This window comes from Setaria viridis, chromosome 3 (assembly GCF_005286985.2).
Source record: "Setaria viridis chromosome 3, Setaria_viridis_v4.0, whole genome shotgun sequence".
Classification (NCBI taxonomy): domain Eukaryota; kingdom Viridiplantae; phylum Streptophyta; class Magnoliopsida; order Poales; family Poaceae; genus Setaria; species Setaria viridis.
This window is the reverse complement of record NC_048265.2, coordinates 22,993,368-23,020,968: the sequence shown is the minus strand read 5'-3', so window position 1 is coordinate 23,020,968 and position 27,601 is coordinate 22,993,368. Positions and strand designations below refer to the sequence as shown.

At 45.0% G+C, this 27,601-nt stretch overlaps 1 protein-coding gene and 1 pseudogene across 1 annotated transcript; both read right to left on the bottom strand.

Moving 5' to 3' along the window:
* Nucleotides 1-10,249: 10,249 nt before the first annotated feature.
* Nucleotides 10,250-11,260, bottom strand: LOC117850422 (ribulose bisphosphate carboxylase small subunit, chloroplastic). The gene is made up of 2 exons (XM_034732250.2): nt 11,023-11,260; nt 10,250-10,910 (listed from the first exon to the last, which is right to left on the bottom strand). The coding sequence occupies exons 1-2, from the start codon at nt 11,161-11,163 to the stop codon at nt 10,545-10,547; spliced, it is 507 nt and encodes a 168-aa protein (XP_034588141.1). The 5' UTR covers nt 11,164-11,260; the 3' UTR covers nt 10,250-10,544.
* Nucleotides 11,261-24,043: 12,783 nt separating this feature from the next.
* Nucleotides 24,044-25,126, bottom strand: LOC140222111 (uncharacterized; annotated as a pseudogene).
* Between the last annotated feature and the right edge of the window lie 2,475 nt (nt 25,127-27,601).

Genomic DNA, 27,601 nt, shown 5'->3' with positions numbered 1-27,601 from the left:
GTCCTAGCTCATGAAACCCAAACAACCCTACATTCACCCCTTCTACAAGCTCGAGATCCGCTCTCAGCAGAATGCTGATCAGGCAGGGCTGGGTGCTTAGCGGCTACAGGCCTCACCTAAACAATGTCCTGTCATATCAACCAAAGGAGGGGCGGAAACCACTTTTTACCACACGAAATTTTACTACGTCTACATTATTTGTTTCATGACACAGATTGATACACACTACAGTTTTCTATAGGTCTAGCTCCTCGACCACAGCCTCCACGGTCTATTGGTATGGCCTGACCGACCTCTCTGGCTCGGGGCGGGAGGTGACTCAGCGTACTTCTGCAACTCGTCTGGCTCCCAGGCTCGGGGGCTGGGCAACACAGACAAGTCAGCATGCCTCCCGCTGCTTGACCGACCTCTTTGGCTCGGGGCGGGAGGCGACTTGGCATGCTTCTGTGACTTGTCCAGCTCCTAGGTTCCGGGGCTGGGTGTTACAATCGACTTGGCATGCCTCCAGCTGCTTGACTGACTTCTCTGGCTCAGGGGTGGGAGGTGACTTGGCATACTTCCGTGACTTGCCCGGCTCCCAGGCTCAAGGGCTAGGCGCTACAGTCAACTCAACATGCCTCCCGCTGCTCGGCCAACCTCTCTGGCTCAGGGGTGGGAGGTGACTTGGTGTACTTCCGTGACTCGTCCGGCTCCCAAGCTCGGGGGTTGGCACCACAAATGACTCAACGTGCCTCCCGCCGCTCGGGCGACCTCTCTGGCTTGGGGCGGGAGGCAACTTGGCGTGCTTCTGTGACTCGTCTAGCTCCCAAGCTTGAGGGCTAGGCGCTACAGCCGACTCGTCATGCCTCCCGTTGCTCGGCTGACCTCTCTGGCTCAAGGGCGGGAGGTGACTCGGCGTACTTCCATGACTCGTCCAGCTCCTAGGCTTGGGAGCTGGACGCTACAGTCGACTCGGCATGCCTCCTGCTGCTCAGCCGACCTCTCTAGCTTAGGGACGGGAGGTGACTCACGTACTTTTGTGACTTGTCCGCCTCCCAGGCTTGGGGGCTGAGCACCACAGACGACTTGGTGTGTCTCCCGTTGCTCGGCCGACCTCTTTGGCTCAGGGCGGGAGGCGACTCGACGTACTTCCGTGACTCATCCAGCTCCCAGGCTTTGGGGCTGGGTGCTGCAGACGACTCAACGTGCCTCCCGTCACCTGGCTGACCTCTTTGGCACAGGGCAGGAGGCGACTTGACGCACCTCCGCGGCTTTTTCCAGTCCTCACGCTTGGGGGTTGGGCACCTATTTCAGATCGGTGTGCCTCCATGGTCCCACCAATCCTTGTGCTTGGGCACTAGGACCTATTCTTGGGATCAAGTTCTTCTTTTTTGACCATTGGACCAAGTATTCTAATCGCTTCAATGCTTAGGGGCTGCTCCATATGGAGTGTGTCTTGCGACACCCTCCATGTCCTTCGCTTTGACCTACTGGATAACTGACATCCACCAGCTCAGCGCTCGACTTCGCTCTGTGCGTATGGCTCTGCGTTCGCTCAGATTTTCTTCTTTTTGAGCACTGCGTAGCCTCTTCGTCACTATGATGCCATCGCAACTTCAGCCGACCACATTCCAAGCTTTGCTGCAATGTCCTCAGGTTCCTATTTGCCTACAAATTGCTTGGGGGCTTGATGAATATGGGTACCCCACGGGTCCCCACTGACCAAGATACTGGCTGGCCTTGACAAGTGGGCCCGCCCAAGTAGAACGTATAAGCCAAGGACATGAAGATATTTGGAGTACAAATTAAGGAAGGTCGGGCGATTCAAATCAGCCGGGATATTGCAGGATACAAGTTGTAATCTGACTCAGATAGATTTTCATGTAACATCTGACTATACTAGATTCAAACCGACTTGTAACTCTTGGTCGTCAGCCTATATAAGGTCACCAGGGGTGCTTCCCGGGGGCATGAAATGCAACCAACCTCAACTTTGCAGATTGCATACCAACAATACAATCCAGCAAAATACAGGACGTAGGGTATTACTCTCCGGGGGTCCGAACCTGTCTAAACCCTTCGTGTTCTCGTAATCACCTTTGAGTTCTTGGTCTCACGATCCTCCCTGCCTACAAATAGACCATTTGGGGAACCCTGTGGTGTACTAATGGGCCTAAAAATCTGATACCAACCATTGAAGTTGTGCATCAATCGTATCGTTACCCATGAGGTGTCGTCGGATCCATGTTGCAAAAGTATCCATGTGATGTTGTGTAATCTAGGCCTCAGACTTTCCTGGGTTTGCGAACCGTACAATATCCTTGTGCTCCTCCATATATGGAGCCACCAAGGATGAATTCTGCAGCACTATGAAGTTTTCTTTGTGGATTTCAGACTCATGTATGTTCATATTAGCTTTCTTCCCGAGTGTGCCCTTTCCCTTCATGTGGCCCTCATGGTGTGACACGGGGACCCCTATGGGACTAATTTCATCAATAAAGTCAACACAAAATTCAATGACCTCCTCTGTTGCATGTCCCTTGGTGATGCTTCTTTCTGGATAGGTACGATTACGAACGTACTTCTTTAGGATCGACATGAACCTCTCGAAAGACCACATATTGTGCAGGTATACTGGACCTAGAATGGTTATCTCTTTTGACAAGGTGAACTAAGAGATGAGTCATAATATTAAAGAAGGAAGGTGGAAACATCATCTTAAAGCTGACAAGACATTGGACCACGTCATTCTGTAGCTTTATTAGATTGTTTGGATCGATTGCCTTCTGTGAAATTTCATTGAGGAACGCACATAGCTTTACGATTGCCAATCTCACATTCTCTAGTAGAATACCCCTCACTACAACCAGAAGCAACTGTGTCATCAAGAGTGGCAGTCATGTGACTTTAGATTTGTGAATTTCTTCTCTTACACATTTTTTATTCCCTGTATATTAGAGGAGTACCCGAACGGGACCTTCATACTATTCAGGCAAACAAACATGCTTTCTTTTTCCTCTTTGCTGAGATTGTAGCTGGCAGGACATAAGTAGTGTTGTCAGTTCTCTCTCCTTTTTGGATATAGGTCCTCTTGTTGTTCCGTACATTTCAAGTCCTACCTTGCTTCTGATATATCCTTTGGTGCCCCATAAACACCGAGGAAGCCAAGCAGGTTCATGCAAAGATTCTTTATCAAGTGCATCACATCAATTGCATTGCAGATCTCTAGAACTTCCCAATAAGGTAGCTCCTAAAATATAGACTTCTTCTTCCACATGGCTGCATGTCCGTTTTCGTCGTTCGGAATAGGTTGGCTAACGGAACCCTTACCAAAGACTATCTTCACATCCTTTATTATAGAAAATACATGCTTTCCTATATGGTGCAAAGGCTTAGCACGAGTGTCGGGACCCCTTTAAAATGCTTTCCTTTCCTTCTTAAAGGGTGATTCGCATGAAGAAATCAACGATGGCCCAGATACACCACCTTCCTACAGTGTTTCAAATACATGTTGTTGATTTCATCTACACAGTGCAGGACAATCATTGATTATTACAAAAAGCAATGCTCTGAGAATGAAAGTCTCTTGTTTGTCCTCATCCCACACACATACACCTTCTTCCTTCCAAAGCAGTAAAAGTTCATCAACCAACGGTCTTAGGTACATGTCAATGTCATTGCCAGGTTGTTTTGGGCCTTGGATAAGAACAGACATCATGATGAACTTCCGCTTCATACACAACCAAGAAGGAAGGTTGAAGATACATAGAGTCATAGGCCATGTACTATGAGCACTACCGAGCTCACAAAATGGATTCATTCCATCAGTGCTTAAACCGAACCTTATGTTCTCTATCAATGTTTCTCCACTGCGAACCATCTACAGGGTGTCTCAGCTTCTCATATTGCTTACATTCCTCTTTGTGTCATCGCATCAACTTAGCGTGCGCCTTATTTCTTAACAAGCGCTTCAAACATGGTATTACAGGGAAATACCACATCACCTTTTCTGGAACTCTATTCTTGATAGGCTCCCCGTCAACATCACCAGGGTCATCTCGCCTGATCTTATACCGCAATGTGTCGCAAACAGGACAAGCATCCAATTTCTCATATTCCTCTCAGCGATAAAGGATACAATCATTAGGAGATGCGTGTATCTTCTATTGTTACACCCGGTTTTAAACGCAAACTAGATGAATGAATTACATGTGCGCTAGGATCAAATTTCACACATGTAATGACTTCAGTAGAATATCATAGACAATGCCATAATGTAAATAGAGTAGTAATAATTATTACATAACCGAAAGTCTTTAAATAGAATAGCAATCAAGTCTTTATTCTCATAGCAGAATCTTCAACGATGAAGTCGATTGCTCCTCTAGCAGTAGATGACTACTCCACAGGCAGTTGACTGGTGGCACACGTCTACCTAGATCTCTTCAAAATCTTCAAGAACTTCTTTTGAACAACGTTGATTATAGCAAGGGTGAGTACATGTCGTACTCAGCAAGTGTGGGAATAATATGAATACAATGCTTAAACAAGGAAAGGCTGACTTGTTTATTGCGATAAGTAATTTTAGTTGGTCAAATTTGATTAGCACCTGATTACTAGGGTATATGTATATTCCAACACACAATTAAAAAAGAACATGGATAGAGATAATAACAAAACATAAATAACATCAATTTAGTTTGACTTCCGATAGATTAATCATGTGAGGGTCCAACCACTCTTAACTGTGAGCACGGCTGATATATAGTTTGACACTCTGCAGAGGTTGCATATCTTTACCCACAAGTCGTGTAAAAGTTCAAAAGAACTTTAAACCCAACCATGCTGTGTCGGCCAAGCGCAATACCACACTTCCGAGGTGTGATTGCATAGGGATGCTACGATGCCTTTACAAAGATTCCCTAATAAGAATTAGTCCGCTAAGGTTCCCGGATTAGTAGCAGAGCATAAACCTCTCAAGACTGCAAAGCAACCATAGAGCAGATCGTCTTGAGGGTCGGGTTATACCCCATCTGCCGCCGCCCCTCTTGCCCTTTCGGTAAGACTGCTTCAGACTAGATTCTCTAATTAATACGCTATGACTAGAGCCATATAGTCCTTGTGGTTGTACTATTTTCCTTTGTGGTTCTCCATGTTCCAATTAATCATGGTGATCTTGTATTAATGAAAAGGTATAGCACAAATAAAATAAGTTTAATCATTGGTTCATTAATACCACCATAACCCAAGTTGAGCAACTAAGCAAGCGCTACCCAACATTAAAGTAAACCCAAATTGATCAAGGGATAAGGATAAAAACTAGTCAAACCTTAAATAGGACCCATTAGATCAAATGTAGGGCAATGCAATGGTGATTAAATATAGTTACTAGAACAAAAGCACAAGGACACACTTGCCTTCCTGAACCTGCTCTGTCTGCTCAAAGTCTTCAAAGGCTTAATCTTCGAATCCCTCGACCTGCGGTCCTTTTACTCACATCAAACAAGTACATACAAGCAAACAATGGAACGAAATAAGAGAACAATACACCAAAAAGTAGCAACAGAGAAGAACAAGCTCATAAAACTAATCTATGCATTAAGACGAACTTGAAGACACAATAATCGTTCAAAACGGATCTAAAACGCATAAGATATGAACCAAACAAGGTGTAAGGGAACTAGTCGGGAAACTAGTCAGAACAAAGCCAACTAGTCTAAAACTAGTCGGAGAACTAGCTAGCAAAGCCAACTAGCCAGAAACTGGCTAGAAGCAAAGCTGGGAAACTTGCAAACCAAACTAAGGTACTCGCAAAGCTGATTGTGCGGTGGAAGAGACGTGGTGCTTAGCGAGACGGCTCAACGGCGACGGTAGCTACTCCGGTGAGCCTGAATGCTCGATAGAGAACTCAAGAGCATACAAAACTTCACTTGAAACTTCCTTACCACGTGGCTAAGCTCCTGGTGATGTCCTTGTCAACACGAAAATAGAGGTAGGGTGAGATCAACGAGATCGCACTAGAGTTCGAGCTCGGAGGCGGCGCTGGGGTCACAAGAAAGGGGCGCAAATTACGGATCTATTAAAACAAGCATTTTGCTAATTACCGTTGGGCCCCCTTATTATATCAACAGCATCTCCGGATTCCAAGTGTCAATTAAGCAACGGTCGGATACAACTCAGATTTACCACCATAATGTCCAACAGTTACTCTGGCCAAAAGATTGACCCCTTCATCGACTACAAGTAGTTGTCCAAGTGCTCGGGGCTGTGTATACCGTATTCGTTGGATAAAGTTTTCTATTTTTTGAAGACTACTTAAGTCGAAGCAAAATTACAAGTTTGACCCTCAGCCTGATTCTCCGATTCAACCTAAGGCTCGGGGGCTACTCCATATAGAGTACGATTGTCATCGCACTACCACATATAAAAGTTTCAAGGCAAAGGTTACTCAAAGCGAACATCAGGGACTGCTAAGAGTACCTTCCTATCATGCGACAGCACCAGAACTTGAGGGTTGGCCACATCAAGGAGTACTCAAGGAACACCAGGAAGAAATCAGGCGGCATCCTCAAGTACTCAGAGCTGTTTCTCTCAACTACAAAGTACTCGGGAGCTTGTTGGCTAGGCATCCCTGGGCCCGCTAGAAGACTTACGGACCCACTCAAAGGGGATGTACCCGAAACCTACTCGGACATGAAGTCTACTTTGCAGGGCGCGTAGGCTTCATGGTTTCCCCGAAGACTAGTCGGGTAGGAAGTAGATTACCGAGTTAGAGTAGGACTCTGTAATGTACTCGACTAGGACTTGTACACAATCCGTCCTATAACCCTGCTCCCCTGACTATATAAGGGTGGGCAGGGACCCCCTCCAAAGAGAAGACAACTCAATCAATACAATCAACACAAATGATGTAGGGTATTACGCGATCTAGTGACTCAAACCTATCTAAATCATGTTCCTTACATCACCATTGACTCCTTGATTCTCGACGACACCCACTGCACAAAATACCACCTAGGGTACTCCCTAGGTGGGTTGCCGGTCTAAAACACCGACAGCAGCGGAGCTTTATAAAGTCCCGAGAGGCAAAGCTTAGCATGCGGGCCAAGAAAAGCGGGGTGCTGCGCGACCCGAACTAGAACTCGAGTCTGGCTTGGGTACTAGCAGGAAGAAGGGGGTGACGGTTAGGGGTTACTCATGATGGGTAAGGACTACTTGTCAGCAGCAGCCGCTCAAGCGTGCACGTGGAAATAGGCTACTACTAGGGACTGGCTGGTTGGGCCGCTGTGGCGGAGCACGCCAGGCCAAAAGAGGTACGGGCCAAAAGGAAAAACTAGTTGGCCGAAAGAGAAACAAGTCAGAGGAAGAAAGAGAAAAGAGGGAAAAGAAAAGGTTGAAAAGGAAAACCAAACAAATGAATTCAATGGAAAAATTGAATTCAAACAACCAAAAATAATGCACCAGCATGAATGCAACAATGAACTGCCTAAGAGAATTCTAATATATTTTATTAATTGCAAAACTTTTAAAATTAGGGTGTTACATCTATACATCCAATCCTAGAGGGCAAACAACCTTTTTTTGCTTCATATTTGGTTGAGGGCAGTTCGTTACCCTCGAGAAGCATATTCTTTACGATTCTCAATAGCTCCCCAAATCCCTTATCGCTCACACCATTTCCTGCCTTCCACTGCATCAATTCCAGTGTGCTACCCAACTTTTTATGGTCCTATTTGCAATCGGGTTACAACAACATTTTGTGATCCTCCAACATCTTGTCAAACTTCTTTTTCTCCTTCGCATTTTCGGACTCTTCCCATGCATCTAGCAACACCTGACCTAGTTCGTCAACTGGTTCATGTTCTGCAAAATCTTCTTCAGGCTCACCCATTGGAACATCTGCGAAGGCATTGCCTTCAGCCCAATCAGCTGAAATGTTGTTATCATCATCATCATCTTCTTCCCCATCTTCCATTACAACTCCTTTTTCGCCATGCTTGCTCCAAAAAATTTAGTTTTCCATGAAACCCGAACTATATATGTGGTCATGGAGAGTCTTTCTTTTAGAGTATTCCTTATAATTTTTGCACATTCTGCATGGACAACACATGAAACCCTTCGGGGACTTGTTGGCGTCTGCCGCTTCGAGGAAAGTCTTTAGGCCATTAATGAATGCCATGGAGCACTGGTAGCCGTACATCCATTGCCGATCCATCTGCAAAAAGTTTTTAATTTACTTCTCCATTTGTAAAGCAACAAATGTAAAAAAAACCTTTCTGAAAAATATTGCTGACCTTTTATGGACCACTTTCAGAAAATTCCGGCAGCAACTTCATTTGTCCCGAATTGCCGTCAGCTTGAGCTCAACTATGTTATTTATGTACGTAAAGCATTTAAATTAGTTGATTATTTTTATTTTAAATAAAACTAAATATCTCATCCAACATGGTACTAAAAAAATTACATATTTATCATCAACCAATATGAATTTCTCAACTTCGAACATACTATCATAACTAACAAATATACATTATAACCTCCATGCATGCATGTATAAATGAAAAAACTCTACATTCATTCTTACTCTAAAAAAATACAAATTTCTCTAGCTACAAAGCATAAAATGTAGAATACTAAACATAAACATTAGAGGAGGGAGGATGAAGTTCTAACCTTTAGAACAGTTGGAAGAGTGGAATCCCCACCAATCGTGGGAAAAATGAGCAGCACCTCCCCTAGGTCGCCATGGGAGTGAAGAAGCCCGAACTCTCGGTTAAATGGTTGAGCTTGGGCTCAGGAAGGAAGAACGAGCTTTTTTTAGTTTGTATATTAGTACCGGCTGGTGACTCTAACCGGTACTAAATTGTGACATTTAGTACCAGTTGAAGCTACCAGTCGGTACATACGTGCGTGGACACCATTTAGTATCGGTTGGAACTACCAGCCGGTACTAAATGGCTTCCAGAGGAATCTAGCCGTTGGCCACCCGGTCCCCATGTCGCCATTTAGTATTGGTTGAGGCTCCAAACCGGTGCTAAAGGGTACCCGGTGGTACTATGCTTGAGGATCGGCACTAACGTCCGGTACTAATGCGTTGGACGAATGCTCAGTTTTTCAGTAGTGATGAAAAGTCCGCGATCTGACATCGCATGATGTCCCTGACCAGGCGAACGTTTGTCTGAGCAATGAATATGGAAAACTTGGCTTTTAGCATAATTAGCTGCCAACCCTGTAGCTTTCTCAAAGAGGGATAGGATTTCTCTGATCACGACGAGATCCTGGGCGACTGGATAGAAAAAGACGACCATATCGTCAGCATACAAGGAAAAAGGCGACCACAGATCTATATATGAATCTGTGGTGGCAAGGCTGAGCTGTGGTGGCAAGGCTGAGCCGATGCTGACTGGGCATATATTCTATCTTGATATATTGGTTTCGTTCAAAAGAAACTTTGCTAGGTTGGCTCGTATGATTCTTACCTCCTTACATGATCTATCTAAAATATTAAACTACCTTTGCACTTCCCATATCAACAACGATAATCTTGCTCTTAGCATCACGCAGTTTCCATTTCACAGCCTATATGTGTTAACTCTAGCATTAGTTGATCGGCAACAAGGCCGTTCTACCTCTTACCTTAAATATTGTGCCCAAATTCAAATGGCGATATTACTTTGCTGCATGACTGAGCATATATATATATATATATATATATGTTATTGTATTATGGAAAAAGTGTATTTTTCATCCCTCGAATATTGCAAAAGTGTGACATTCATTCCTAATATTTCATTTGATGAAAATCAACTCCTTAATTAACTAAATCGGTGCATTTATCATCCCTAACTTATTTAATGATGGCTTAGTATCATGTAATATCGGTTTAGGCCATGTAATCATCTTATTAATCATTGCTTAGTCACGTCTAATGCTGAATCAAAAGTTTGGTGTGATTCAGTTCTGTCAAATTTTCCGATAAAATTTTTATAAGTAGCAAATTTAGAGAATTTACTGAATTTTTTGAGTTTTATATCTTCAACTCAACATATTACACTAACTAGTGATTAGTCGGATGATTGCGTGGGCATAAGCTACCGTTAGATGGCACTAAACTATTGTTAAACTAAGATGGGATGATAAATGTATCAATTTAGTTAGTTAAGGGGTTGATTTGCCCCAAATGAAATATGAGGGATGAATATCACACTTTTGCAATATTTGAGGGATGAAAAATACACTTTTTCCTTGTATTATCATATGATCATTTACGTAAGTAAAACAACCATGTTATAATGTTCCAACGAATTGGCAATCTAGTGGTACATTGTCGTATGAATATGATCGCTGTGTATACATTCGTGTAAATATATCACTATGTGCAAAGGTATAGCCGGAGCTATGTACCATGCATTCACATGTTTAGCAAGCCAATGGTAGCATTGCTCATGGGCACGCATGCTCGCCCAATAGTTACAGAAGCGTTCAGATGGGGAAAAATGGAGATAATCAAGCGGTGTTGAACTGAGACGGACAGGTATTTAAGCTTTTTATTTGGCGCCGCCGGTCTACTCGCTGCCCGGGGGCTTGTAGGCGATGAACATGACGCACTGCACCTGCTTGATGTTGTCGAAGCCGATGATACGGATGTAACAGTCGGGGTAGGCCTTCTTGCACTCCTCGAACTCAGCGTACACCTGGGTGGCCTCGGTGCAGCCGAACATGGGCAGCTTCCACATGGTCCAGTAGCGCCCGTCGTAGTAACAGGGAGACGTGCTGTTCTCACGATAGACGAACCCGATCTTGCTGAACTCAAGGCAGGGGATCCAGTTCTTCCGGATCAGGTAGTCGATCTGCTTCAGGACCTCGTCCGTGGAGAGAGGTGGCAGGTAGGAGAGGGTCTCGAACTTCTTGTTGCCCTCCGCCGGCCACACCTGAGCAACGACACTTTCATATCAGTTCCTAAACTTCCTATTGAGTTGCATTATTTCTATGAACAAACAGCAAGAATATAATTCCAGTGTCTTGATCGATCGATTATATTACCTGCATGCACCTGATCCTTCCGCCGTTGCTGACGAAGCCGGTGCTGATGGAGCGGCGGCTCACGGGGAGTCCGGCGGTGGACTTGAGCCCCTGGAATGGAGCAACTGAGGTGGCCGACGAGGCCATCACGGTCGGCGCCATGGCTTACTAGCTAGTGCTAGTATATGCTTACTACTAGTATTATTAACCAAGGAGAAGAGGAAGCAGAGCGAGGCTTGCTTGAGTCCCTGTAGGCTCCCCCACCGGCGGCATATATATATAGCCTAGCGGCTCCATGGCGCCCCATCTTCCCATCCGGCGCAGGACGACCGGATGTGGCAGGAGTGGCCACCGTTCGCCGGTGGCGTCACCCGGCCAGGCTGGCCTATCCTGATCTCGTCTGGCGTGACGTGTCGGCACCTAGCGGCGCCCCTTATCTTCCGGACCACGGGGCGGGATGGCGATCCACGCTGGCGGCTAGCGCTTCGGCTTGGCCGCCTCTCGCAGTCGCCGCTTGCGGCTTGCCTGGCCTCTGCGGTCTCGGTCTCTCGGTGTCCGTCGTGACTCGTTAGCTGTGTGGCCAGATTTTTCTCGGGGAGCTCCGCTAATTTTTCTCACCCGGCTGCTAGTGAACCTGGACCACGGGATGGCGAGGAACTGGCTCCATCGGAGCCAAAGTCATACGGGTTTCAACGGCTGCAGGCCTCTGTGTCTGCGGGAAGAGGCCACGGGAGAGTAGAGTCACGTCGTGGAAGAGGCCACGGAATCCAAGGAGGTTGATGCAGAACGCAGCAATGGCCGGTTGCGAGAAAGATGCAGTTCCTCCATCTTTGGGCTCGTCGTTTGGTGTGCGTCCACACCATGCCATGCCGAAGATCCACTGGTGGGGAAAGCGCCATCATATTGGTTGGGAATCCCCTTTAGTACCGCTTTAGCAACCGGTATTGCTAGTTTAGTACTAAGGGGACCTTTAATACCGGTTAAAATAATTAGTACTAAAGGGACCTTTAGTACCGGTTGGTCTCTCCAACCGGTACTAAATGATTTTTTTCTATTTTTTTCTCATTTTCTTTTCTGTTTCTTTATTCTATATTAGTATTTCGTATTTGTTTCCTTTACGTATACTAGTTCTAATATGCATCAACTTTCCATTGCATCAACTTTCTATATATAGACATATTATGCATACACATATATGAATAATATTACATTGCATCAACTTTCCAAGTTCAACATTTGGGATCAACTATTCTGAACCCGAGTCCTGACGGTGTTGCAGATTTGATCCATCATTATGAAACTCCCCCGCTAGATTTACTACCTCGTCCAGAAAAACTAAATTCAGAGAGTTGTTCTTGAATTGCCCTGATTTTTTTCGTGTCGAGGAGTGCTTCCTTCATGTGCATCATCAGTGTCATTGGTAAATGTTATTATATATATAGTAGATCAATGGGTCTTCACAATTAGAGCTAATTTATTGTTTAAGAAATTTGTAAACATACTCTGAATTCGTGGTCAGTTATATGCTTGGGACCTACAAAGCCATGGATGAACTCATATACGTAATATCCGCATAAACTATTCCCCTGCTTCTGTCTCAAACACTATATATATGGCAAAAGAAGTTATGAAATATTTGTTGTGTTCAATGAAGTGTCACGAGATGTTGAAATTTAACACATACCGGGAATTCAGGCTTGAAATCAAGTTCCTCCTTGAATTCACCCGCATGATGTCGACGAAAGCGAGCCCATGCTTTGTTAAGAATGTCTATGAGATTTTTGTATTGATCTCTTGGTTTCCTCAAGAGTCCGGGATATAGACTGCGCTTTGATCAATCACGACAACAAGGAGTATCCAGTGGAAACTGTACATATATGCACCGAAGTTTTGCTAAAGGAATTGATATATCGGCTACAATTCATCGTGCCTCTTGTGCCCAATTTGTGCTTGTTGACAATTTGAAATAGGAAAGGAGAAGCAGGGGAAGTGATATTGAGCCCCGTCAGCATGTAGACGTCCAACAAACTAGGGGACATAGGACCATCACCAATAAGAAGGCATTTAATGCATCAAACCAGAAGTACCAAGCAGCAGCAAGCATGGATTCGTCTTTTTCCATATTGGCTAAAGAAAGTTTAATACAATGGCCGATGCACAATTCATCCCATTCTACTTTCTTGGTGGCTGATACCCTGTGATACCATGTCATCCAACCTTGGGGGTTGCAGGGCCATGAACAGAAATCGCCTTCCCAAACAGATAGATCCATGGAAGAAGCCTTGTACAGAATTTGTTGGGTTTCGGCATTGATTAAGTCCATTGGATCCGTATCACCCATGGGGCCAAGGAATTAAGCATCATTCACATCACTAAGAGGGATCAATACATGGTCTCTAAGCGCCTACAAATTAAGCTAGGGAAGGAGATGAAAAAGTTTGCAAAAGGAGAGATTGGATCTGAAGATAATACGAATCAGGGCGGCAATGTACTGTACCTCTGGGACGGTAGTGGATGTAGCCATCGGCATGCGATTGCTTGCGCGGGCGCGATGTTTGAAGAAGAACTCAGAAGCGAAATCTGATCTCAGATTGGCGGCAGTGCAAGGATCACTTGGCTTGAAGGGGAAGATGAACTAGAGGATGGGAGGATAGAGAAGTTTTATAATATTCCTTCACAAGGTGAATCCCGAAAATCAAGGGTGGCGCCACCACGGGAACCAAGGAAAGGGAAGCCATAATTGCGGCAACGACTGAATTGGAATTTGGAAGTTTATCAGCTCAAACTGATGAAGACAAGAGAATATTCGAATATAATGTTATACCCAAAATTGGGGGACATGTGTTGACACCGATTTTTGGCCAGAGTTAACCGTTGTTGATAAGGTCCAGACAGCTGATAGAGGAGAGAGAAAGAGACTACCGGTGGAGCCATGTTGACCAAGACCAGCCGCAGCTGACCATGCTTCCAGAAGCTGACATAAGACCAGGCGGGCCCAGTCCGAGATAGAATCGGCTCCACCAAATAAGGGAAAGCGTGGAGATTGTATCTTAGGCAGTTTGAGTAGTTTGCTATAACAGTTCATGTCATATTCGACTAGGACTTTAGCTTGCTCTAGGGTATAAATATAAACCTATGAGCTCTTGTAAAAACAATCAACAATCAATCAATACAACCTTTCAGCGCCAGCTGCCAAAACCCTTAGGGGTAAGAGTGGAGTAGTTTCAACGAGTTCCTTCCTACGTGTATGGCTGCATCAGCTTTGATCTCTGCGAGCTTGTAAGTACCGTCACCCGATCATGGCGACCTCTCGCAGAACTTTCTGAGTTAGGTCTCATATTCTGGAATGTTTTCACGTGTGGCTAGTTATTGAGTTACCTTAGATTACAAGTCAATGTCCCTAGGCTTGGTGTATACGTTGAGTTGTCATCGACGGTGCTTAAGTTATCGAGTTTTCTTAGATCCATCTAGGGGTTGTTGCTAGGCGCTCACAGCAGCTATCGAGAATACCTTTGATCTGCAAGTATTAGTCCCTAGGCTTTTGTCGATACTCTTGCTTGCTTTTTATCGGTTTCTCACCGGTTATCGAATGCTTTAGATCTGATTAGGTTGTCTTCATCAGCTTCCTAGTCCCTTTTACTGCATTCATAGTTATCAGATCACATAGGCTGGCTAGTTTTTGCGTGCTCTGCTTTGGTTTATATATGCTTTAGCCAATAGATCTTTACCCCTGCCCCTCGCGTCGCCATCCGTCTGGCCTCTAATGTCACCACGCTACCACTGGGAGTTGATGCTTCAGTCGGGTCTTATCCGCATCCCGCGGGAGCACGCTGATTTCATTGAGCCAATAGGAGTGTGCGCGAGGCCTTGCGATCGTGATACTCATTTAATTGAGGCTAGCGGGTCAAATTTAGTGCCCTCTCACGGGGTTAAATTGTCTGAGTTCAATACCCAACCATGACACTAATTAGACTTCATTACCTTGATTGGCTTATGGAGCGGTAGGCAAGAGGCCCTTGGTTTTTGTGCTCTAGTCTGATGCATTGGCAGGTAGCGGGTGACGCCTCTCGTGGGGTTTTACTGTCTAAAGGCTACAGGAGCCCAACCATGGCGTCAACCATTATCTGTTAATGTTTCTGGCTCGTGTACAGTTACCATCGGCTGATCCTTATTCTATGTTCTGGTCTTGTAAGCTAGTAGATGGATGCCTTTGCCCTCTCATGGGGTTACCTTTTCTAAGTTCAATACCCAACCATGACATTGGATAGATGTGCTAGCTTACATGATCAGCGCGTGGTGAATGGGGATCCCCGCTTTTATAGCTGCCTTGCTTTTAATGCTTTTTCTTAGCCCATCGGCTAACATAGCCCATGGCACATGCCATGATTGCTTTATTTTCTTACACCGCATGTATTACATTAATTATCTATTTATCGTGGTGTTTATTCCAAGAACACCTACCCATGAGTTCGAAAGGCTTTACAACTGATCGGCTCAGGAATTTTCAGGTCAAATTGACTGGCACGCCTTTGCACCACTCACAAACCGATTTGGAGCCTGCACTGAAGTGAAGTAGATATCCCAGGTCCTCATGTGTTGCACGGCATGGAAACCTAAAGCGCTGGACTTTTGCATCAACACCCGGCGGCACCACGTTACAATGACGTCACCACGGTGTGATCATCCTCTACCCCTGGTTCCTGCCCCCTTCCCTTTCCCTCACCCAAGCATGACGTCACACCGACTGTGCACCACATCCTACCCTTTGGCCACCCTCCTCGCCTGCACTGGAGCGCGTCGTCATCAGCTATACCTCCACCACGCCCCGCACCTGTTAGAACCCTCCCCCCTACTCAAGTACCCGACCATCCCTATTCACTCACCCGCGCTATAGAGTGCGGCCACCTGCAAGCTCACCCTGATCTCCTCCATCCCAGCCCAATTCATCTCCTCGGCAAGCGTGACACATGTGTCAGCACCAGGCACATCCAAGACCACGCTCTCCCCCGTTGGCATCCCCTCTCCCAGCCCTATCCACCCCCACCACTAGCACCACGCGCCATCGCACCATTGGCGCCTGACTAACCCGGATAAGCTCGGCCAAGGCCGCCCGAGCACCCCAGCCCCTTCCGCTAAGCAATAAATAGCCCTCCCCGTCGCTCCTCACCTCCTCTCCCCTCCTCCTTTCCCCTCTACACCACACCGGTTTGCCGCAATAGGACCATGCTACACCACCCCCACCCGCCGCTGCGCTCTATCCCCTAGAGCCGGGCCGGGTAGAAGTCGGGGTTGCTATGCAGCAATAGCCCCCTCCCGGCATTGTACCGCCGCGCAACCAGCCGCTCTTCGCCAGCCACACCTCCGCCACCGCTCCCCCCATTGCTAGCTCGCTGCCGGCCAACTCCAGCTGTCATGTTGCCTGCGTGAGCCCTCGGTGCCCCTCAGGTACGGCCGTCATGCTGCCCGCACCACCACCTCCCCTCTCACCCACTCTAGCTTCCGCTCCGCCTAGCCGCCACGCTGCCAGAATCGTGGCTAGCCGTCAGCGATGCTCTGATTGGTCGCGGCTCTTTCCAACCATTTCCCTACACGCGCTACACATCCCTACCCGCTCCCACGCCCAAAACTCGACTCCAAACAATCCCCAGCGCCCATCCACACCACACACACACGCCTTCCCCGGTCCACCACCTGGCCCTAGGGCATACCATGTGGCTTGCCACACAGACCGCACGGGCCTCCCCTACCACATCACCACCTGGCCCACCCATCAGCCTCTCTCCCTTTCTCCCCCTTGTTCCTCATGCACACCAATTTTCGCCTAGCCATGTTAGAAACTTCCAAAAATTAAATCACCAAAAATTCCTCAAAAATACTAGAGATCATTTTAAACCCAAACATACCTTGTTTGCATAAATCTCACATCTATAACCCCCAAACTAATTCTCATCCCTTTTATAAAATAGAAAAATCCATATTTCATGTGACCAGAAAATAGGAAACCACTCAAAATAATTCCAGAAAAATCCTAGAAAATTCTAGGAAATTATCAAAGCCTTCTAAACCCCAATTCTAATTATTTAACCCATGTTTGATGTATTGCTATGATTGTTTGCTTGAATGTTTACGCATAACTATGATAATGTAGAAAATGACGACGTCGGAAATGCTTTGACGACCAAAATTACGAAGAAGCTTTGAATGATCTGGACTTCGAGGAAGGCAAGTCCCACAAATCATTATCGTTTTTTATCCCAAGTTATCATAAGTAAAATGAACCAAGATAATAATTAGTTTTCTATTAAAGCTTTGCATACTTTCTACTTTTGCTTAGCTAAATCCTAATGATTTTGAGCCCTCCTTGAGTGTGTTACAACTTTGTTACACTGACCCAGGACCAAATCACAATTGAACCTGCTAAAAAACTTGGTCAAAACCGTGTAAAACAGTTAACTCAGCCTACTTACATCCCAGCGCTATGTCTGGAAAACATCCAGAGCGCGCATCTGGGCAAGCACGTTCCTACTACAAGCTGAACTAAACTCAAGAAAAGTCCCGAATAGAAGTTAGAGTCCTAAGATCGAAGAACTTTTCCTTCAATTACATCTTGGCCTGATTCAAATGGGAAGCTACTCAAAATCTGAGCCAAAGTCGGCCAAAATGCTGAAAAACAGCAAAACCAAGATCTGTCCAAGTCCCTGGAGGCCGGCATTTTGCTGAACTTTGCAAATCAATATATAAATTCAAATCCATTTTGATTTGAAGCAAACTCCTTTTGTAAAGTTTGGAGCTGGACGTTAGGTCTACATATTTTACTTTTGGAGTTTCATGAGTTCTTTTGAAAATTTTGGAGAAAAAGGCCCCCAAAACTGGCCCTTTTGGACTGCCCGGAGGCGCACCTCGCCCAGCGCGCGCCCGGAACGCGCCCGGCATGTTCGCCCGAGCGTCGCTCGCCCAGCGAGCTCGCCAACAGCCAACCGACGGCCACAACGGGACAACTCGCTCGCCGGGACGCCCAATGACCGCGTGATCCTATCCTTCCTCTGCCCGAGCATCTCCCTCGCCCAATGCTGCGCCGCGCCTCTGCTGCTCCCTTCCGCCACGCCATGGCTGCACGATGGCCGAGCTCCACCTCCCCAATCCGCTGCTCGACGATGACAGGATGACCCCCCGGGTTGCCCAATCGCTCTGCCAGATAAAGAAGATCTCGCACACCTCCTATCTCTCCCACCCAATCACCGGAAGATCTTCGCATACGCCCGCGCCATCCCTCCGCCAGTGAGTGTCGCTGGCCAATGGCACCACCCTGTTCTTCTCCCCCGCTCGCCTCCAGCCACGTTCGCCACCAGCATTGGCTCCGCTCTCGCCCTCCGCACCTCCCTGACCCTATAAAAGGAGTCGATGCGCCGCCTGCGCAGCTCCCCACACCCGCAAAGCTCTGCCGCCTCCTCTGCTCTAAGCGCCACCGCATCACCCTCCCGTGGAGCCCCTGTCTCCGTCGCTCCCCGTACCTCGCCACCTCCAGCGCCAGCTCCGCCATCACCCCGCGCTCCTACCCGAGCAGCTTGTTGCCCTCCCGGAGCCCCGTCGTCGCTGGAACTCCACCGGGACTCCGCCGCCGAAGTCGCCTCCCGTCCCCAAGCTGTTCCACTGCCACCGAGCCCACTCCGACACCCCAATCGCTGCCAATCCCTCCCCGGTGAGCTCCCGCGTCTCCAACGCCTGTTCTTGCCCTCGATTGACCCCGAGACTCGCTGGAATCGAGTCGAGCTCGCCGCCGGCCGCCGCAAGGGCCTCCCTGTGTCTTTTACCTTTTTCCAGGGGCCTTAGCGCAAGAACTAGGGACCCCCTGCGTGAATAAACCATAGACACGAGGTTTAGATTGTAAGTTGTTTTCGGTTTATTGTTTCAAATCGGCAGAAAATAGGATAAACTTTGTAAATGCACCATAAATCGTAGAAAAATCAGAAAAATGTAAAACCACTTTTGTTGGACTCAGTGAACTGTCTAGTTTTTTTACAAAAATAATCTTGCCCGTGTTACTGTTGGAAATAATACCCTATAGTTTTATTTCTTTCTTAGGCCTTTTAAATCATAATAAATCAAAGAAAAATGCTAAAAAGATAAATCCAACTCTGTGGTGTATGTTTCTGAGTATGGAAGCTTGGAAAAATAGTGAAGACCCTGGAGTAGAACTTTAACTCATTGTTTTAGCTTTATATTTGAAATCTAGGGTTAAATCTTTCTTTTTACATAAGTTTTAAACCAAAGCTGAGAAAAATATGAAACCACTTGGAGTAGCTTAGCTTTGAAGTGTAGTTCATAGAAAAAATATGAAACCTTGACTGAAGCTTAATGAAGCCCACCTTCCTTTTTAGAGCTAGGTAAATAGGAGAAAAATATGGGGAATAGATGTCCTTCTCTAAACATCATGAAAAATTCACCAAAGTCTCTGTAACATGCCTTCAATCCACTGTTAAAGTTTCACCCTCTGAATCACTGTAGGTTTTGAGATAAAAATGGTTAAGTACATACTACCCTTGGTTAATAAAACAATTTTAATTATTTTTGTACCCATCCTTTGGATCCCAAATTTTTACAGTAACTCATTGAGGATAAAAGTAAGGTTTTGTAAATTTCTCAATGTCATATGTTACTGTTTGCTTGTGGAACCAAATTTTGGATGAGGAATCAGTTTAAGTGAATAAAGAAATGTAAGTCCTAATAAACTTAATGGGTAATTTTTGGAAAGGTAAAAAAACATTCAGAAATAAATGACTCTCCAAATGAACCCCGAACAATCCTAAAAGTGACCCCACCTTCCTTGTGAACTCTAAGTCTTAAGAATCTTAAATATGTACACAATCCACATCAAAGTCAACCCCGAGTTTTAAACCACAAGCCACCTTACTTCATGAAGTTATGAAAATTAAAACCTTGTTTAGGTGAATGTGGTCGAGGTGCACTTTCATTCCAGCAATAAGTCATGCCTTGCATCATTCATACGAAAGCATGGAAAAATCTGAACTCTCTGCATGTGCATGTCGTGTAGAAGCTAATATCGCCGCCGGAACCTACGAGCTCCACCCTACGCTGGAAGAGGAACCCGCCGCAGAGCTACATCACGCGAAAGTTGAGCCCGAGCTAGATCAAGACCCTGAGGACCCGCTAACTTTTCCTGAACCTGAAGGCAAGCCCCGGTGCATGCTTCCCTATTTTAGATTTATGCAATATGTTGATGCTTATGATTGTGCATTTACGTTTGTAGGAGTTGATTGAAACCATAGATGCATGAACTTAATACCTTTGAATCTGAACACTAGTTGCTAAGGTCGAGTAGTTGCTATACTAAATAGGACTCGGTAAAAGTCGAGTGATTGTCTGTCACTCGCGAGTTATAGGAGTTGTTTGTTTACTGATGCTACAACCATAAGGATGACGGGCGGGACCGGGAATAGTTCTAATGTGGTGGTTTGCCCCGTCTATCTAGTAATGAACTTGCTAAGGTCAAAACATGTCGGCGTTCGTGATCAAGTGTTTGAAAGTACTAATCTCATACCTAGTATGGGATAGGGAAGCCTAGTACTTGATTGAACTGGGGCGTGGCTTATACTCCTGTTGTCCCTGGGTTCCCATGGTGCATCATGTGGGTGCAAGTGCGGTCACAGTACGACAAGAGGCTGGGACTATGGAGCATTGCATGCCAAGGGAAGTTTGGCCCTGACACGTGCCTGGGGATCGATGGGGGCGGCTGACAAGTGAAGCAACCCTTCGTTGTGCGCGGATATCGTGGGATTAGGTTCGCCATGCATGGTTAATAAATTCGAATTGATTCGTCTGCCTCTCACAGTTTGGGACTGCTTGATCGCTATTCTGCGCTGAGTAAAGATGGAACATGATGATATTAATCTTGATGCTTGGTCTTTAATTGTTTGGAAACAATGCTTGCTTAGTATAAGTTGCTAATTTAGACTGGTCAATAAACTTATAACTTGAGCTAAATTATTGAAAGTAAGGACCAACTCTAGGCGCTTTTGGCAAAAACAAACCCACAACCAAAAAGCCTTGCATGACTAGGAGTCGGTGAAGTAGTTATCACCTGTCGGGTCAGTCTTGCTGAGTACTAGTTGCTCAGCCTTGCTTGTGGCTATCTTTTCAGGTAGTGCTGAGTACAAGGAAATGGTTGCCAGCTTGAGTTGGCTGACCCAACTCCCTCCGGGTTGGTCGGTCGAGTGGAAACCAGCCTCAGATAGCGTGGATCGTTGAAATGGATATCATGGTCGGCTTCGCCATGGTATTTTGTATCATCGTGTAGCTTTCGCCGTTTAAATTCTCGTTGTTTACAACCTTGCAAACTCTATTTGGATTTCGAAAACTCTGATGTAATAAAGTCTTGAACTATGTTAATATGATGGAAATGTTGTAATCTCTGTGCCACTCACCTTCGCGTGAGCAATGCTTCTCGATCCTGAGTAAGTGGTTTATCGGATGAACTCCGACAGATGACCAAGTTGGCTTGCTTAAAGTGCATGATCACGTGTCAGGTGACTTAAGTGCATTTTGGTCAGGTTAATTTGGGTGGTTCCGCTACAGCCGGCAGTGGAGTGGGCAAGCAGAGAGGAGGCTGGTGGCACGTCGTCGGGGGGGGGGGGGGGGACGATGGCGGCTCATTGGCGAGGAGGCCACGTCATGGGGGATTGCAAGGAGGGGCGGCCGGGCCGGCAGCCGTGGTGGAGTGTGCGGCGGCGCAGTGGCAGACGAAATGGGACGGCCGGGGGGGGGCGGCGGCGTGGTGGAGGAGGAGGAGCGTGGCAAAGGCGTTGGCAAGAGGAACTTTGTTGTGGGCTCGAATTGACGTGCACGGTGTGGCTAAGTGTTAGGGAAGAAAGGAAATGGGGTTTTATCCCCCCACCCTAGTATCGGGGCTCGCCTTCACCCGATACTAAAGGCCTTTAGTACCAGGTGGTGGCTAGCACCAGTACTAAAGGCCATTCCTCTAGTACTGGGTCTAGCCACCACCTAGTACCAAAAGGGTAAACACACCCGATACTAAAGGGCTTTGTAGCCCACTATTTTGGCTTCCCGCCTATACATCTTTCTATTTTCTTTCTTTTACAATTGCTATTATATTAATTTATTGCGTAGTAAATCAAATAACGTTCATAAAAATTGCAAAAATAATTTCTGATCCTGATGTTGATTAGATGTACACTATAAAAATATTAGATGTAGTTAAATATCAAACATAAATTTATTAAACTTAACGTAAGAATAGGTTATAATGGCCATGATACTTATGTTAACTTTAAAATTCAAAAAAATAGATATTTTAACCATGCAAAATTTTAGAAAAATAGTGCCTGTAGTGTTATTAACATGTTTACCATGACTTAGTCTTGTACTTGTTTAATTGTACGTAAATTTATGGTTTAATATTTAATGGTGCTATAGAAAATTGAAATAGTTAATATTTAACCATGCAAAAATCAGTTCTTTAATAAGGGGAGATTTTTGCAAATAGTATTGTTAATAAACCATACGTGGATACATGACAAATCATTACAACACGGATACATGACAAATCATTATAATGGTTCTAATACATTACACAACATTATCTAATGGAACGTTAATAACCTTCCTCTTGACGAACGTCCCTTGGTTGTGATCGTGGCATAAGTATGGAGCGTTCTCTTTGGCTAACAGGATGCTTGGGTCAACCTCGACTAAAAATGGAGGAAGATCATCGAACTGATCATAATCTTCTGAAATGTCAGTCTTGTCCTCAACTCCAACGATTTTTCTTTTCCCTGGAAGAACTATGTGGCGCTTTGGCTGGTCATCTGACTTATTAGCACCCTTTCTTATTGGTTTGCTTGACATGTCCTTCACGTAGAAAACTTGAGTCACATCATTAGCTAGGACGAATGGTTCGTCTCTCTATCCAATCTTGTTGAGGTCCACTATTGTCATCCCCTAGTTGTCTGTCGTTACACCTCCTCCAATAAGTTTCACCCATTGGCACTGAAACAAAGGGATTTTGAAAGGTCCATAGTCCAGTTCACATATCTCCTCAATGACACCATAGTATCTATCTTTTTTCCATTATTGTTTATTGCATCTATACGGACACCACTATTTTGGTTTGTGCTCTTTTGGTCTTGGGCTCTCGTGTAAATGTGTACCCATTTATCTAATATCCTTGGAATGTTGATACAGAGATAGATGGATCCCTAGCCAACCATGCTAGTTGTTCTACAATCATGTCATCACCCATTAGTAATCGCCGCAACCAAGAGGCGAAAGTGTTAATGTGATGACGTGTAATCTGGGCCTCAATCTTCCCTTGGTTTGAGGACCGTACAATAGCCCTGTGCTCCTCCATATATGGAGCGACCAGGGATGATTGTTGCAGGACCATGAAGTGTGCTTTACGAAATGTACTCTCATCAATGTCCATCCGAGCTTTCCTCCCTAGTGTGCCCTTTTCCTTCAGTCTCCCCTCATGGCGTGATATAGGGACTCCAATCGAACTCAGGTTGTCCATAAAGTCATCACAAAACTCAATGACCTCCTCTGTTCCATATCCCTTTGCGATGCTTCCTTTCGGACGGGCATGATTATGAACATACTTCTTCAGAACTGCCATAAATCTCTCGAAAGGGAATATATTGTGTAGAAATACAGGACCGAGAACAAAAATCTCTTCAACAAGGTGGACTAGAAGGTGGGTCATGATATTAAAAAAGGAAGGTGGAAAGACCATCTCAAAGCTGACAAGGCATTGCACAACGTCATTCTACAGCTTTAGTAGATTGTTTGGATGGATTGCCTTCTGAGAAATCATGTCGAGAAATGCACATAGCTTCACGATTGCCATTCTCACATTCTCCTATAGAATACTCCTAAGTGCAACAGGCAGCAATTGTGTCATCAGGACGTGGTAGTCATGGGCCTTTAGATTTATGAATTTCTTCTCTTTAAAATTTATTATTGCCTGTATATTCGAGGAGTAGCCCGATGGCACCTTGATACTATTCAAGCAGTCAAACATGCTTTCCTTCTCTTCCTTGCTGAGAGTGTAACTAGCAGGATGCAAGTAATGTCCATCATCTCTCTTTTCTGGATGTAGGTCATCTCATTCTTTCATACGTTTTAGGTCCTGACGTGGTTCAATTGTATCCTTTGCCTTTCCATATGTACCCAGGAAGCCAAGCACATTCACACAAAGATTTTTCATCAGGTGCATCACATCAATTGCATTACAGCCCTCAAGGACTTCCCAATAAGGTAGCTCCTAAAATATAGACTTCTTCCACATGGGTGCATGTCTGTCCTCGTCGTTCGGAACAGGTTGGCTACCAGAGCCCATGCCAAAGACTACCCTCACATCCTTTATCATAGAAAATACATGTTTACCATTACGGTGAACGGGCTTAGTACATTTTTCTTCCTCCCCTTCAAAATGCTTCCCTTTTTTTCTTAACGGGTGCTTAGCAGGAAGAAATCAACGATGGCCCGTATACATAACCTTCCTACAGTGTTTCAAATACATGCTGCAAGTATCATATAAACAGTACGTGCAGGCTCTATATCCCTTATTTTACTGATTGGACAGATTACCAAGCGCTGGCCAATCATTGATAGTTACGAGCAACAATGCTCGTAGATCAAAAGACTCCTTTTTGTCCTCATCCCACACACATACACCTTCTTCCTTCCATAACAGTAGAAGTTCATCAACCAACGGTCTTAGATAAATATCAATGTCGTTGCCAGATTGTTTTGGGCCTTGGATAATTATCAGCGTCATAATGAACTTCCGCTTCATGCACATCCAGGGCGGAAGGTTGAACATACATAAGGTCACAGGTCAAGTGCTATGACCACTACAGAACTCACCGAATGGATTGAAGCCATCCATACTTAAACCAAACCATATGTTCCTTGCATTCTTTTCAAACTCGGGAAATTCTCTATCAACTCTTCTCCACTGGGACCCATCAGCAGGGTGTCTGATCATTTCATCTTGCTTACGTTCTTCTTTGTGCCAACGCATCAACTTTGCATGTGCCTTATTTCTGAACAAATGCTTCAATCGTGGTACTACAGGGAAATACCACATTACCTTCGTAGGAACTTTCTTCTTGCTGGCCTGCCCCTCAACATCATCGGGATCATCTCGCCTGATCTTATAACGCAGTGCTTTGCACACAGGACAAGCCTCCAATTTCTCATATTTCTCACCGCAATAGAGATTATAATCATTAGGGCTTGTATGTATCTTTTGTACCTCCAAACCTAGAGGCCAAACAACCTTTTTCACTTCGTACGTTGAGGACGGCAATTCGTTCCCCTCGGGAAGCATGTTCTTTATGATTTTCATTAACTCATCAAAACCCTTGTTAGAAACTTCATTTTTTGCCTTCCATTGCAGCATTTCATGTGTGGTACCGAATTTTTTGTGCCCCTGTTTGCAATATGGGTACCACAATTTCTTATGATCATCTAACATACACTCGAACTTTTTTGACTCCTTCACATTCTCGTAGTCTTCCTTTGCATCTCACAACACTTGACCTAGATCATCGATAGGATCTTCTACCTCGCCCATCTCTTTTTTAGCCTCGTCCATTGGAGCCTCTGCAAAGGCACCTCCTTGAATCCAATCAGGAATATTGTCATCTTCTTCTACTTCATCATCATCCATCATAACTCCTCTTTCCCCATGTTTGGTCCAAACAAAATAGTTAGGCATGAATCCAGGATTGTATACGTGGGTGTGAATAGTTTTTCTGGATGAGTAATCCTTCTCATTTTTGCAATTTCTGCATGGACAACAAATAAAACCGGATGGCAGTTTGTTGGATTCTGCCTAATCTAGAAAATCATGCAAGCCATTAATGTACTCCATGGAACGTTTGTCTACGTTGTACATCCATTGTCGATCCATCTACAAAATATTATCGAACCAAAGATATTCTGATCATCCATACAATTATAAATGAAACATAACAAACATGAAACAAATACCATTAAACTGAAATGTTGCTGAATGTTTAGATAGAAATACAAAAATTTAAATTTTAGACCCAAACAACATGATACACTATGACAAACTCAAATGATGCTGAAAGTTTAGATATAGATAGAAATACACATATTTAAATTTTAGACCCAAACAACATGATACACTACGTCAAACCATCCACTGAGTACTATCTAGGAGGACTTAAGCATCCTTGGGCGACGAAGATGAAGGTTTCACTGACCCAGCCTCATCTTGTGGTTTATTTGTGCCTCCTGCAATGGTAGTACTAAGTGGACGTGAAACACCCGGGACTTGCGGTGGAGCATAACGACCACCAAAAGGAGGTTCCTGACCTGCCGCAACTGCATCTTCATGACATCTTTGCAAATAGCAAAGCATTATTTTCTCCCACGTGCTCATTTTCTTTGGCTTATCATCAAGGCCAACTCTGGTTTTCCCCTTGCTACAAGAGGAACGACGATCACCCCTACCATCACCACTACCTCCAGCAGCAGAAGCCATATCTATGTACCAAAATTTATTTAGCTCCTATTTGCAAATGACTAAACTATAAATAAATTCTATATTTTCCCCCACAATTTACTTAGCTCAAACATAACATTTAAATGAAAATTTTCTTCATTGTAGCTTATTGTAAAAATGACTAATTACATACCTCTATTTCATCTTATTATCTCTATGTACCACAATTTATCTCGCTCACATGTGCCACTATGAAATTATTCTTCTAATCTCATATCCATTTCTTTGACTAATATGAAAACATAGCATCCAAAAAATTATAGCTTATTCTAAAAATCACAAATATGACCTCCAAATAACACATGCATATGAATGAAAAATTTCCCCATTGTACCTTATTCTAAAAAAACAAATTACTCTAGCTATAAAGCATAAAATTAGTATACTAACCATATATCAAGAAAGGCTGAATTTTCTCACCTTTAGAACACTTGAATGGGTCCCACTAAATGCTCTTCAATCCGGCAGCACCTTCCCTATGGAGCCATGGATAGGATGAAGCTCGAGCTGTGGTGAATGTCTCGGGTAGGAGGAAGAAGAAGGAGGATTTATAGGAGAAAATTTAGTACCGGTTGGGGGAACCAACAGGTACTAAAGGGTACACATTAGTACAGGTTGGTGACCCTACCTAGTACTAAAGGCTCGATGGCACATTAGTACCGGGTGGCAGAACCAACCGGTACTAATGTGTAGCCTTTATTATTGGTTCCCCCAACCGGTACTCAAGGGGGTAACAGGGTGGCCCAGGGGTACTAGCTGTTAGGCCCGTTACTAATGCTCACATTAGTACCGCGCTCACACTGGTGCAAAACTTGCCTTTAGTCCCAGTTGGTAGGGAGCAAATCTACCGAATATCCATCCGGGATAAAGCAATCGAGACGGGGGAGGGGGGGGTCTTTAGTTCCAGATCACTCAACTGGGACTAAAGACACTCTTTAGTCCTGGTTGGAAAAACCAACCGGGACTAAAGGGGCTGCAATGCTAGGCGCGGGATAGGCCCTTTACTCTCGGTTGGTTTTACCAACC

Bases quoted from the DNA above. Each gene is read 5' to 3' on its own strand.
- LOC117850422 (XM_034732250.2), bottom strand. From the start codon at position 11,163: ATGGCGCCGACCGTGATGGCCTCGTCGGCCACCTCAGTTGCTCCATTC. The intron at 10,911-11,022 runs GTAATATAATCG...GTCGTTGCTCAG, and splicing joins GAAGGATCAGGTGCATGCAG to GTGTGGCCGGCGGAGGGCAA.